The sequence below is a fragment of the Aplysia californica genome, unplaced genomic scaffold (assembly GCF_000002075.1).
Source record: "Aplysia californica isolate F4 #8 unplaced genomic scaffold, AplCal3.0 scaffold00024, whole genome shotgun sequence".
Lineage (NCBI taxonomy): Eukaryota > Metazoa > Mollusca > Gastropoda > Aplysiida > Aplysiidae > Aplysia > Aplysia californica.
In genome coordinates, this window is record NW_004797294.1 from 1,389,429 (window position 1) to 1,401,349 (window position 11,921).

An 11,921-nucleotide genomic window follows, 5' to 3' on the forward strand; every position below is an offset into this window, starting at 1 on the left:
AGAATTGGGCAGGGTTTAAAAAAACCCACAAAAAAGTCCTGTGGTGTATTTGTGGCAGCATAGACATAACACCCAGTGTATACCGCCAATCGGACCGAGTCACATTGAGTCACAGCCAGCTACATTTTTTCCTTCATGGATGAGCAAAGAGTACCGTTTCGGCACAATTTGGCCCAATTCCACTTGTGACCTTTAAAAATAAAAGCATTTGCGAAGGAGCGTGGTGAAATCAGTAAGGCGTTTGTCAAAATAATGAAGCTGAAGAATCTGGCATTTTTCCGAAGGTTTGGGAATTTTTATCGACTTTTTTTTTCACAAGCTAAGGAAATTTTCATTTTGGCCGCCATTTTCCACTAACTTTACCTCTTTGTTTTGTTTTAGTAGACGTTTTACTACGCTCGCAACTGCATAAGGTCATATGAGCGCCAGAAGATTAGAGGTGTTACAAGAGAGTAACAAACATAAAAAAGGAAAGGAGACAAGGACGATAGATGTTTGATTGGAAAGAAGAAACAAACCACAACAGAGCACCCGCCAACCTCTGAAACCAGGCAACCCCTACCTCCTTCAAACCCAAATATCTCGAATTGTGTTCAAGAAAACTGGATATTTTATTCATAGAAAGCAAGACAAGTTATAAGATGATACCAATAACTCCACATAACCAAAAATTGACCAGCGCCTGATTCCATCGCGTCGTGACACATTTGATTTTGAAGGTCATAATCGAATTTAGTTGAACTCGGTCACATTGTGCCAAAATGGTAGCTTTTGCCTCTCTAAAAAGAAAAAAATCTGGCTGGTCCAACTCAATCAAATGAATTGGAATGGCTGTGTGCACTATGTCTATAAGTCCTAGTCTTTTCTCTGTTTCAAAATATGGTATCTGGCAGGAGTCTTTAATGTTTGCAAAAAAAACCCACCCCAAACTACTCTCTATGACGATAAACCTGATGAAAGACTGATCCAGGATCAATGAGTAATTGTATATTATCGAATATATAATGCAGCTTTTTACCTAAACATCAAGTCTTCAAAGTTGTCTTGTGTCTGATCCATGAGATAAAAAATTAGACCCAATAAACCGAGAGGGTGATGGTCAAGGGAACAAACTATGAGGGTCTCAGGAACGAAAGCTAGAGCAGTGACTGTGCACTTGAAGTAACAGATGAGATCAAAGACCAAAATGTGTGCGACTTGTATGACAGAGGGGATGCAATTGATATGAACGATGACGAGATCAGAGACCTATTTTGACGTTAATCACGAGGACATCATCATTTTGAAATAAAATGACTGCTCCTAGAGGCACCATATATTTGTAGATCTAAGAAAAAAATAGGTTATAAAAAGTATTTTTCTTTCATTTTGAAGTGTGGTTTGGTTACCTACAGAAACACCCAATGATACGGGTGATGGTGCTTGCCCAGAGAAAACTGGTGCGCCTTATCCATTGAACATATGATCTATACACAAATTTTGGCTCTTGGGTCTACCTGCACCTTATCGGTGCATGCGTCCTATAGAAGATGATAAACTGTACATTTTCAGTGGACTATGACCACCAAACAGCTAATCTGTTCAGAAACACAATGAACCCAGCAAAGACCATACCTGCCCTTCCTAATTGTCCGTCAATATTTCACTATAAACTCTGAATCCTTTGAAAATATGAAAAGGTACCTTCCTCATTCCTCATCCCAACATCTTATTCCAGTTCAAGAACATCAAATTTGTAAACATGGGAGTTGAAATATTCAAATCTAACAATAGCTATTTTTTGGTCTGAGGAGGACTTGAAAGAAAAATAATAATCAACATGGTCATGATTCATGGAAAGACTACTACAATAAATCAACATGATAAGGTTGTCGTCCTCAGTTAGTAACTGTCTCTCCATGAATATGCTGATACTGCCAGCTCCTGCCTGAAAAACATACAAGAACAAACAAAGAAAGGTTAAAATTTGCTCCTCCTATATGTTTAAGAAATTATGCTAGAGGTTCAGTAAGGGAACAAGCCACTTCACTTTTCTTTTAAACGGGAAGCAAGTATTGTCAATCCTGCTCTAATGACCATCTGTCCAAGACAATCACCTGTGCAAATGACCACTCTCCACTTCTCCGTTTGCATTTTTTATTTATTTTTTTTTTACGACTGTCCAAGATACACACCTGTCTAAAACAAGCACTTTATGTCTTGACAATGGCTGGCTCTCTTGTTGGACAATTCCGACTGTACTAACCGGTACCATATGTGAGGTGGTGATATTCAGTTGGAAACCATGATTCGGCATGACATAACCAGTAAGTAAAGTAAGAGTATATTCAGTATGTTCACTATATTCAGTTATTTAAAAGGCAAAACCTCCAAATTTAACGTTCATCTCCGATAGGACCGAGCCAAACGGGTCGAGAGCCTTGAACATTCTTCAAACAAAAAGAATTTGAGAACTCCCAGTCTGGGATTCAAACCAGGGACATTCGCCCCATAGTTCAGCTTTCTTAAGAGGTTAAAACTTCCATTGTTATGTCAAAAGTAATGTAGTACACTCGGCACCACTGTAGTAAAACTATAACTACATGCACTCATGTCTTACAAAAACAAAAATCAGATACAGTCTTACCTGTTTCCGACAACAACACAATCATCGCGAGGAAAAAAGTAATTATCTTAAACAGGTGCTTGTCTTGGACTAACAGTTCATGTCATGAAAAGAGGTGATCTTGCATTGACATCAAAGAAAAACTTTGAACATATTGGTGAAAAAGTACATCAAATTTTTAGCCACCTGGGTCCAATAATTACAGATGCAATTTATAAATATTAATAATAATAAATATTAAATAGTATCTGTATAGCGCATAACCCCGCTCAACACCAGGCTCTATGCGCTTTACACTATATTATTACCCCAGCAGACCAAAGAACACTCCGAAACATTCTCAGCTTCCTGGGAAGCATACAGTGCAAGCAACTGATTAAGCGCTAAAACACTAACAAACTGACAAGATCTTTCGCTGTCTATAGACGGTTACCCATTCCCACCAGGGTGAAGTGAGGAAAATTAGTGTAAAGTGCCTTTCCCAAGGACACAACATCAGGCCCCTGACAGGATTCGTCCCACGACCTTACAGTTGCGAGTCGAGAGCCTAACCACTAGGCCACCGACGCCAGACAATATCTATAATTTGGGGAAATAAAAAGTGCTCCAAGCATACCTTTCATTACACTCTCAACATGTAAGTTTGATAAATTCTCTGAGATGTCCAGTTTTTTCATGACTTCTCCACAGCTCTCATCCAGACCCAAGCTGGACATCTGGTACAGGATTTGTGTTATCTATGAGAAAATATAAATGAGAATCAGCCAACTTCTTTTTTTTTTTCAATCTTTCAAGAGAAAGTTTACAAAAAGTCAAAAGTACTCCCTACAGCAGTTAAATAGGCACCTAAATTCATAAGGATGGGCATACAAAAGCAACAGAGTAAAAAGTAGTAACTCTATTTTGAGGTTTTTTTGTTGTTTTTTTTATAGTAGAGGGTTTTACTGCGCTCGCAACTGCATAAGGTCATATGAGCACCAAGGGGTGGGTGTCAACAGAGAAGTCTTTACAGGGAATCAGACTTATTCTGCTCACCTCTCTAGCTTTAACAGCACAAGGTCTGCTTCGACTATCAAGGCACCCCGGAAATAGCAAGTCACAAGAGAGTGACAAACAAACAAAAGAAGTAGAGGAAAATGACAATAGTAAGGACTAAGAAAGAAAAAGCAGCAGTTCCCCGTTGTAGATTAGGCACAGTTATGAGCGTGACATGAATCAGCCCATTTACAATTCTACCGTGCTTGAACGAGAAATGTCCCCCCTTTGGGAATGGCCTAAAGACACTACAGTCAGTGGCACCGCCCCGGGGGGTAATTTATACAAGTTCCCTGTCTAATGGAGAGAGCAGAAATCTTAGATATAGTTTCGCTATGAAAAACGAACCAAAAAAAAAAAAAGAATGAGAGTTACTCTACCTGATCGTTATCGTCAGCATAATCCACCGGCCTCAGTCCTCTCCTGTCCCGGCTCCCCGAGTCGTCAGCGTTCACATCACTTTCGGGAATTTCTTCGTTCTCAATTTCCACGTCGGCCCCTGCAGCCACCAGCAAAGCCACCATGCCCACCAGCTGTCGTGCACACGCCACGTGCAAGGCTGTGTTACCGTCAAAGCATCTCGCATTTACGTTCACATGGGCCTGTGGAGCACAGAAGTATTTTTAATAAGACCAAGTCCACTCTCGATTAACTTTATACTTTATAAACTGTAACGGACATGAGAAAAAAAACCAAAAAAAACAAATTACTATGCCCCCTCCTCCCCCCACCCACGATATCAATATCTTTTTAGGAGCTTGCATGTATGAATGAGTTGTTTTTTTATCTTGCTTTATTTTTATATAAGTATACTGTATTGCATTTTCAGTATGACTTCGAACATGTAGACAATTACTTCACTGACTAGAATTCTTTAATTCTTCTTCTCTAGTCCATTATTCTCCACTTCCTCTTTTCTCCATCATTTACCATCATGAGACATGTTCTATGACCTCAGTTTGATCACGTGCGCAATAACTTTTCAAGAAAGGAAAAAGAAGAAATCAACAGATGGATTTTTTTTTTTTCAAAAGGAGAAAAAAGAAAAGAAATGAAGCCATTCCAAACCTCCATCAACAAATACCCTGCCACGGGCAAGTCATCATTGTCCACTGCGTGATGAAGTGCCGTCTTCCCACTCTTGCCGTCTGGCAGGTCCGCGTCCGCCTTGCCAAAGACGAGGGTGCGCAGCATGCTTACGTCGCCAAGTTGAGATGCCAGGTGAATTGGAGAATACCCTACAGAGAAGGACGAAGACAGTCATGGCAATGTGAGCAAAATGTTGAATTTTAACAGCTGGTATTAAAAAGTGGCAATACTTAATCACCAGCTGAACACCATAAATATAAACACATTCGCAAACGATTAATACAGGGAGTTCACTACACCGAGCCTACCATGAAGAACAAGTTTCCATGATGATTCAGTCTGTTGAATCAGTGTAAAGTGCCTTTCCAACTGACACAACTTTGTGGTGCCCCTAACAGAATTCAATTAAATCACAGTCACTGCCTACAGCAGTCATCTTAACACAACACAAACAAAACAAAACAAAACATCATAGTTCAAATTGTTGACTTCTGAGAAAGGGTAAAGGTCAGTTATAATTTAGTTTAGTTTTAGTTTGGCAAGCGTTTTACAGCGCTCACAACTACAAAAGGGTGACCATATGTCTGAGCCATTCATCTGTAAAGATCTCTGTGTTTGTAACTTGAGCATAAACAAACCCCAAAACAAACCATTATAGTTCAAATAGTTGAGGTTAGTGACCATTTATTAATGTCACTTATCTCTAAAGATCTCTCTGCGGCTAAAACTAAGGCATAAACAAACACCCTCTCACCCCCCCCCCCCCCAAACCCCCTCCCCCCACCAAAAAAACCCCCATTATAATTCAAATAGTTGAGATAATAGATCATTTATCTGAGTCCCTTATCTGTAAAGATCTCTCTATGGCTGAAACTAAGGCATAAACAAACACAACAAACCATCATAGTTCAAATAGTTGACCTCTGGGAAAGGGTAAAGATCAGAGATCATTTCGTTTAGTTTTAGTTCGGTGATCATTTGTCTTGGTCTTTCATCTGTAAAGATCTCTGTAGCTGAAACTAAGGCATAAACAAACAAAAAACACAAAAAAACAAAACAAACAAAACAAACCATCATAGTTCAAATAGTTGAGCTCCGGGAAAGGGTTCCACAGGGTGGCGTCTGGCCGCAGGTACTTGACCAGGGACTGGAGGCACTGGTGAGACAGGTTGATGACCGCCAGGTGGGCCGGCGTGTTCCCGTTGCGGTCGGCCAGGGTGGGGTCAGCGCCCGCGTGCAGCAGCATCTCCACCATCGGGTGTTGTTGCATCACCGTGGCCAGATGGGCCGGAGTCTGAGGAGGAAAAGGGAAGGACTCAAATTTGTTTTCTTTTAGTAGAGGTTCTACGACGCTCGCAACTGCATAAGGTCATATGAGCGCCAGAAGATTAGAGGTGTTACAAGAGAGTAACAAACATAAAAAAGAAGAAGGGGAGATAAGGACGACAGATGCTTGATAGGAAAGAAGAAGCAGACCACACCAGAGCACCCACCAACCACCCACTGGACTCAAATTTAATAATACCCTGGAGAAATCAAAATGTTTGTTTGTGTAATAACTTGCTGGGTTTCCCGTTTGATGAACGCACTCAAAAGAATCGATTGTCAAATCATTGTGAAATCAGTGCACGCACTCTTTGTGAATAGAAGCCTCACTTGTTTACAATCGCATCTTAGAAGACAGACTTTCCCAAGATTAGATCTAAACAAAACTAATGAAAAACTGAAAAATAAACTACAGTGACTTCAGACTCCTCAGTAAAACTGTGCACCCTTTAAATGATTCTGAACCACCGTTAATTTTTTCAAATTCGAAAGTTAAGCAGTTGCGAAGTTTTAAGAGGCCAAGGTGATGAACTTTCACAAATATAATACGTTTAGATAATAATAATAATGATAACAATGATATAATGAGAAATAACAATAATAAAGATGATAATAATAATAATAACAATAATAATAATAAAAGTAATACTAATAGTGATGATAATAATGATAATAATAATAATAATAATAATAATAATAATAACAATAACAATAATAATAATAATGATAATAATAATAATAATAATAACAACAATAACAATAAACACCACAATAAAGAGTGAAACGAGTGCTTCTTCATAGGGGTGTGGGGGGTGGGGGGAAGACTATTAATTCAGCCATTTGGCCATGAATCAGGAATCAAAGGAGGAGACTTATCAGAAACAAGAAATTAAGTCAGTTCAAATACTATGGCTTGTACAAAAATATAAAGACAAGAAAGAAATTAAACTTAAATGGAAAAAAAAAATGTAACTGAAATAAATAACATTGTCAGTACAAAAATTTCTAGGTCCACAAACCTTAAAGGATTATGATGAGCACAAAAACAGTAAGTGAACTCAAGTAATAACTCCAGAAACCAATTGGCAAGTTGAACGATTATGAAAAATACTGACAAAAAGCAGTCAACAAGGCTTAAAGCGTTACATTAATTTCTTTATTTTTTAATGAAAAGGTAAAAAAAAAACCACTTAGAGTTACCTGTCGCAGTAAATTGAAAGAGTTGACCTGACGGCTGGACTGTGGCAGTGTGATCATCACTTCCAGCAAGCTTTTCAGGGCATCTGGTTGTGAATTGATGACCGCTAGATGAAGAGGACTGGGAGAAACAGAAGAGACAGAAACATAATTACTTCTAAATCGTTTTTTACATATAAAGGACAGAATATCCCGAATTGGAAATTTCTTAAAAGACAAAAAGAAATGAGAAAAATATTATACATGTAATTCTAAACATCCTTCTTCCTTAAGTTTGCTTTTTTTTTTTTTACCTGAAATATCTTCCGACCTTAACCAGTTGTCTAAATTATTGGCACAAAGTCAGTAGTTAGATCTGTAACGCATGTCCACTTTTCTTCATTATTAATAAAATCCTGGCAAGAAGTAATCTGGCCGGCACAGACCTCCAAACAGTACAGAAACAGTCAAAACTTTATACACTGAAAGCAATAGTCATAAAACACGTTTGATCAACATTTTTCAGTAAAATCGGTACAGAAATGAGTTTTTGAATGGATATAAAGTGTTGAACCCAAAAATAAATTTGATAAAAATAGCCAAATGGACAGAAAAATGTCAGTTTCTTCCAAAAATTACTTTGATGAGCACCTGATTTTAGTAAAATGCCACAAATATCATTGTCCAGCAGTTCAGAGGAGGCAAGACTAAAATTTTGAATCTTTTTTTAATTGCAGTATCTAAATCTGTGGTATATTGGTTGCCAAAAACTGTACATAACAAGATAGTTCACTCAGCGAAAAAAGGGTCTGTGGAAGTCCGCGCATTGGTTCAGATGTCGCTGCAGTCTTTATTTTGAAGCTCTCTTTCGTTTCTCCAGAAGAAGAATAGGAATAACACCCTCTTGTGCATCAGCTGTTCCGGTTCACTAAGTGCAGAGTTTTGGGTTCAGGCCGTTTTTATTTTAATGACCTCTCGCCTCTCGTTCTAAAGCCAAATTAAACGAAGAAAACAGTCGCCCCTTGAGACCAGAAGAGCATTTTTGTCAGCGTAACCATTTTAAAAAACGCTATTCCGAAATTTACAAAAACTTGGTATTTAGTTTCACTATGATTTTTTTCCACACAAGTAGGATAACTCTGTTCGCAAACCGGGCTCTTTTTCGAAGATGGCGCCACCGGATTTAGAGGACACTTTTTTAATTGGTTCAAAGAGAGGAGTGAACCATCTTGTTATACAGAATATTTGTTGGTCGCATAAGATGAATAAAGATTGTCACTGTCTTTGCCATTGTCAAGAGCTCAAGAAATATTTTGTCAAAATTAAAATTCTGAATGCCAAAAAAATGCCAAAAGCAAGAAAAGATATATGGTGCGGGATCAAATGTTAAAAGAATGAAACAGTATTTTCTTCTCTCTCCTAAAAACTTTAGCTTCCAGGGCTTAGAACAATTTTTAAAAACCTGCTAACTATATGATGTGAAGAGCAAAAAAAAGCAGTGAAAGGAAAGAGTAACTTATAAAGAACTCAAAAAAAAAGAGAAAGAAAAGCTCTGCAAAGAGCACATAACTTACAGATCCCCATCCTCATTGCTAATCGCCAGCAGGTGTCTCTGCACCAGCAGCAGATGTCGGATATCACCAGTCTCGGCGTAGTCCACCAGTGCAGCAAGTGTCCTCTCTGTCACACGCCCTGCCACCTGCCGCACTGTGTCCGTCAGCTTAGAGTATGGTCCAAAGGTCTCTGTTGATACAAAAGTTGTTTTAGTTTTAGTAAGTGTTTTACGGCACTTACAACACAATAAGGTCATATAAGTGCCGAAGATTAGAGGTGTTACAAGAGAGTAACAAACATAAAAAAGAAGGAGAGGAAATAAAGACGATAGATGCTTGATAGGAAAGAAGAAGCAAACCGCACCAGAACACATGCGAACCAACCACATACAAAAGTTGGCTAAAGTCAAGATGAAGAATGAACCCATTTCTAGTGAAAGTTCTTTCATTCCTTTGGTAGCTTGCACAAGTTATGCTCCAAGTAAAAATATATAATTGCCCCCCATCACCTCCATTGAGAAGCAATGAATTTAATCTGCCTGTGGTGTACTTATGAATATATCAGGAAAACAAGCGACGACAAAAATTAAACATACACTGCTGCCCCTTCATCAGTTATATGGAAATCAACACACTTCTAAAAGAGGCGGGCGTACAGTAACCCTTGAAAGATTGAGAACAGATGGTTGAAAAAAAAAAACACACAAAAAAAGACTCAAAAAAGCTACTGTCTCATCTGAGCATCGGACGTGGAGATCCTGGTAGAATCACAAAGCCAAGAGGAGAATAAGGAGAGACTGAACAGACAACTGGACACTTCTCATAAGGCTCCTAACTGCGTAAGTAAAGGGCATGGATGAGACAAGAAAGCTGCAAGAATTGAGGAAACAAACAGGAGTGAATTGGCAGCAGGTAATCATTACAGGAAAAAATTTTCCCCTTACAAGATCTGGGTGTTTCAGCCAGATTCTACTCTATAGCATGAGGGGAAGGCAAAGCAGATACCCTTACTTCTTACAATTAAAGCTGTCTATTCCTTATATAATTTAAATCTAAGCCCATATATTTCTCTTTGAATTGAATAAGTACATAACAGAAAAACCAAGAAGCGTGTTTTATAGACACAACTGAACTGATTCCAAAACAGACCAAAAAGATGAGAATGAACTCCAAATTAAGTTTGTATACTCAGCTATTATAAACATAGTAGTATGCAAGAAAAATAATAATGAATTCATTTTAATATCTTAACGACAGCAATTTCATTTCTATGACACCCATGCCTTTGCCTTTGAGAACAGTAACAAATTTACCCAAAAATGATAACTTGTTTCTATCGTCCCAACCACAGACAATACCCTGTACTGCAACAAAGAAAAACTCTTGAAGATTTCCACTTTTTTTAACATGACATTGTGCAGGAGAGTACACACTCAAAGGCCACTGGACTGAGAACAGAAACAATTCTCAAAAGATTTATTTACCTGTGCAGGTTGTGTGACCATGAATCGTGTCTTGCTTGACCCTTCTGGAGTTCAAGAGGCTTTTGAACATTGCATCATCAGAAGTATCAGAAAAACCTTCATCACTTTTCACACCTTCCGAAATAATGTCCACTTTGGTGTCGGGCTCAGAATGGTAATCAGATGCCGAGGAAGAATTGCTGACTTTCTTATCACAGTCTGTTGTCTCTTTGTGGAAGTCTACGGATGGCGAACTGGAGGACTTTGGAACACAGGGAGTAGTAGGCTTAGTCAGATGCTTCTCATCTATAGATGTAATGCATTCAGAGACGCCCGACACTAGACCAGAGTCCATCTGCTCGTACGACGAGTTGGACGGTAGCTTTTTGTCCCCACAACACGGCTTGTCTTGATCCCTCGTTCTCTCACTTTTATCACCAGCGTCTTTTGAATCCACATTCAAAACAGAGAGTGGGTCATCTCTAGAGACAGATTTTGACTGCGGAGTGAAAGAAAACAAGAAAAAATTATTTTATTTCTTTAAAGTGACTTGTACATGCGATTGGGTGAGGCATTTGTTACAATAGCAATAAACCTCAAATGTATATATATATAGACAATACAACACATTTGTTCGTTCATCTGTCTGCAGAAGAAAGTCAAAAACTTGTACCAGCAAATGTATGACGTTAGGATTCTAGGTTTAACTCTAACACAAAATCAGCCTCCAAGAAAAAAAAAATTCCGAAAACTGAAAAAAAAAAATATTTGTGATGCAAAGATAGATTCTCCAAGGCTTTTGCTTTAAAGGCCGCATCAAAGTATTCACAAAAAGGACAGCCTGTTATTACGTGTCTCTTGATATGAAAATGCAAAACAAAAGCAGGTGGGAGGTTGACGGGCGCTCTAGTGTGGTTTGCTCTTACTTTGCTAGCGAACGTCTGTCGTCATAATCTCTCCTTTTTTTCTTTTTCTAATCTTCAGCACTTGGTATGACCTAAAGTGTTGCAAATGCCTCAAAACTCTTTACAGAAAATATAATTTTTTTTAAAGCGGCTCGTGCAGAGGTTACTGCATCGTTACAGCTTTCAAAGTCTGCTATCCAAAAGCCGGTACAAACCTGTGTAGTGGGACTAAATGGCACAACAGCAGCATCCACCTCGATGTCGGAATCCTCACATCCGAAAAACTGGTCCTGAGGGCTGTACTCCCACAAGAACTTGGAACTGTTTTTCAGCCTCTCTTTGTCCAGGGCTTGTCGTTTCTTCTCAAGCTCCTCCGCCATAGCTGGAGATAAAATTATTTTTATTGTGCACAAACAATTATACAAAAATAGCAGGGAACATCTTCAAGAGTGCGCCGAATTTAAAGAGAGATAATTCCCCCCCCCCCCCCCCCCCTCCCAAAAAAAAGAAGAAAAGAAGAAAAGAAAATAAAATAATAGGACCGAAACTCAACTGCGTGTCCAATATCATACCCAAGTCTTGATCAACCTTGGCCAACCTCTTTGACCTTGGCTCAAACAGATGTTTTAAAAAAAAGTTTTAGTAGAGGTTTCACGGCGCTCGCAAGGTCATATGAGCGCCAGAAGATTATAGGTGTTACAAGAGAGTAACAGACATAAAAAAGAAAAAGGGGAGATAAGGACGATAGATGTTTGATAGGAAAGAAGGA

General features: G+C 38.7%; 1 protein-coding gene across 2 annotated transcripts in view; it reads right to left on the minus strand.

Annotated features, from left to right (window-relative positions):
• Positions 1–592: 592 nt before the first annotated feature.
• Positions 593–11,921, minus strand: part of LOC101855313 (nuclear factor NF-kappa-B p105 subunit) — a 24,733-nt gene continuing 13,404 nt past the window's right edge. The window contains exons 12-20 of one of the 2 annotated variants that reach the window (XM_005090967.3): positions 11,368–11,534; positions 10,269–10,746; positions 8,806–8,974; positions 7,256–7,373; positions 5,801–6,023; positions 4,709–4,878; positions 4,021–4,242; positions 3,222–3,342; positions 1,367–1,927 (exon numbers count right to left, since the gene is read on the minus strand). In XM_005090967.3, coding sequence (XP_005091024.1) covers positions 1,878–1,927; positions 3,222–3,342; positions 4,021–4,242; positions 4,709–4,878; positions 5,801–6,023; positions 7,256–7,373; positions 8,806–8,974; positions 10,269–10,746; positions 11,368–11,534 — 1,718 coding nt within the window. In that variant the 3' untranslated portion in view covers positions 1,367–1,877. Of the gene's footprint in view, positions 1,928–3,221; positions 3,343–4,020; positions 4,243–4,708; positions 4,879–5,800; positions 6,024–7,255; positions 7,374–8,805; positions 8,975–10,268; positions 10,747–11,367; positions 11,535–11,921 lie in introns of both variants that reach the window. The other variant, XM_005090966.3, reaches the window with a different exon arrangement.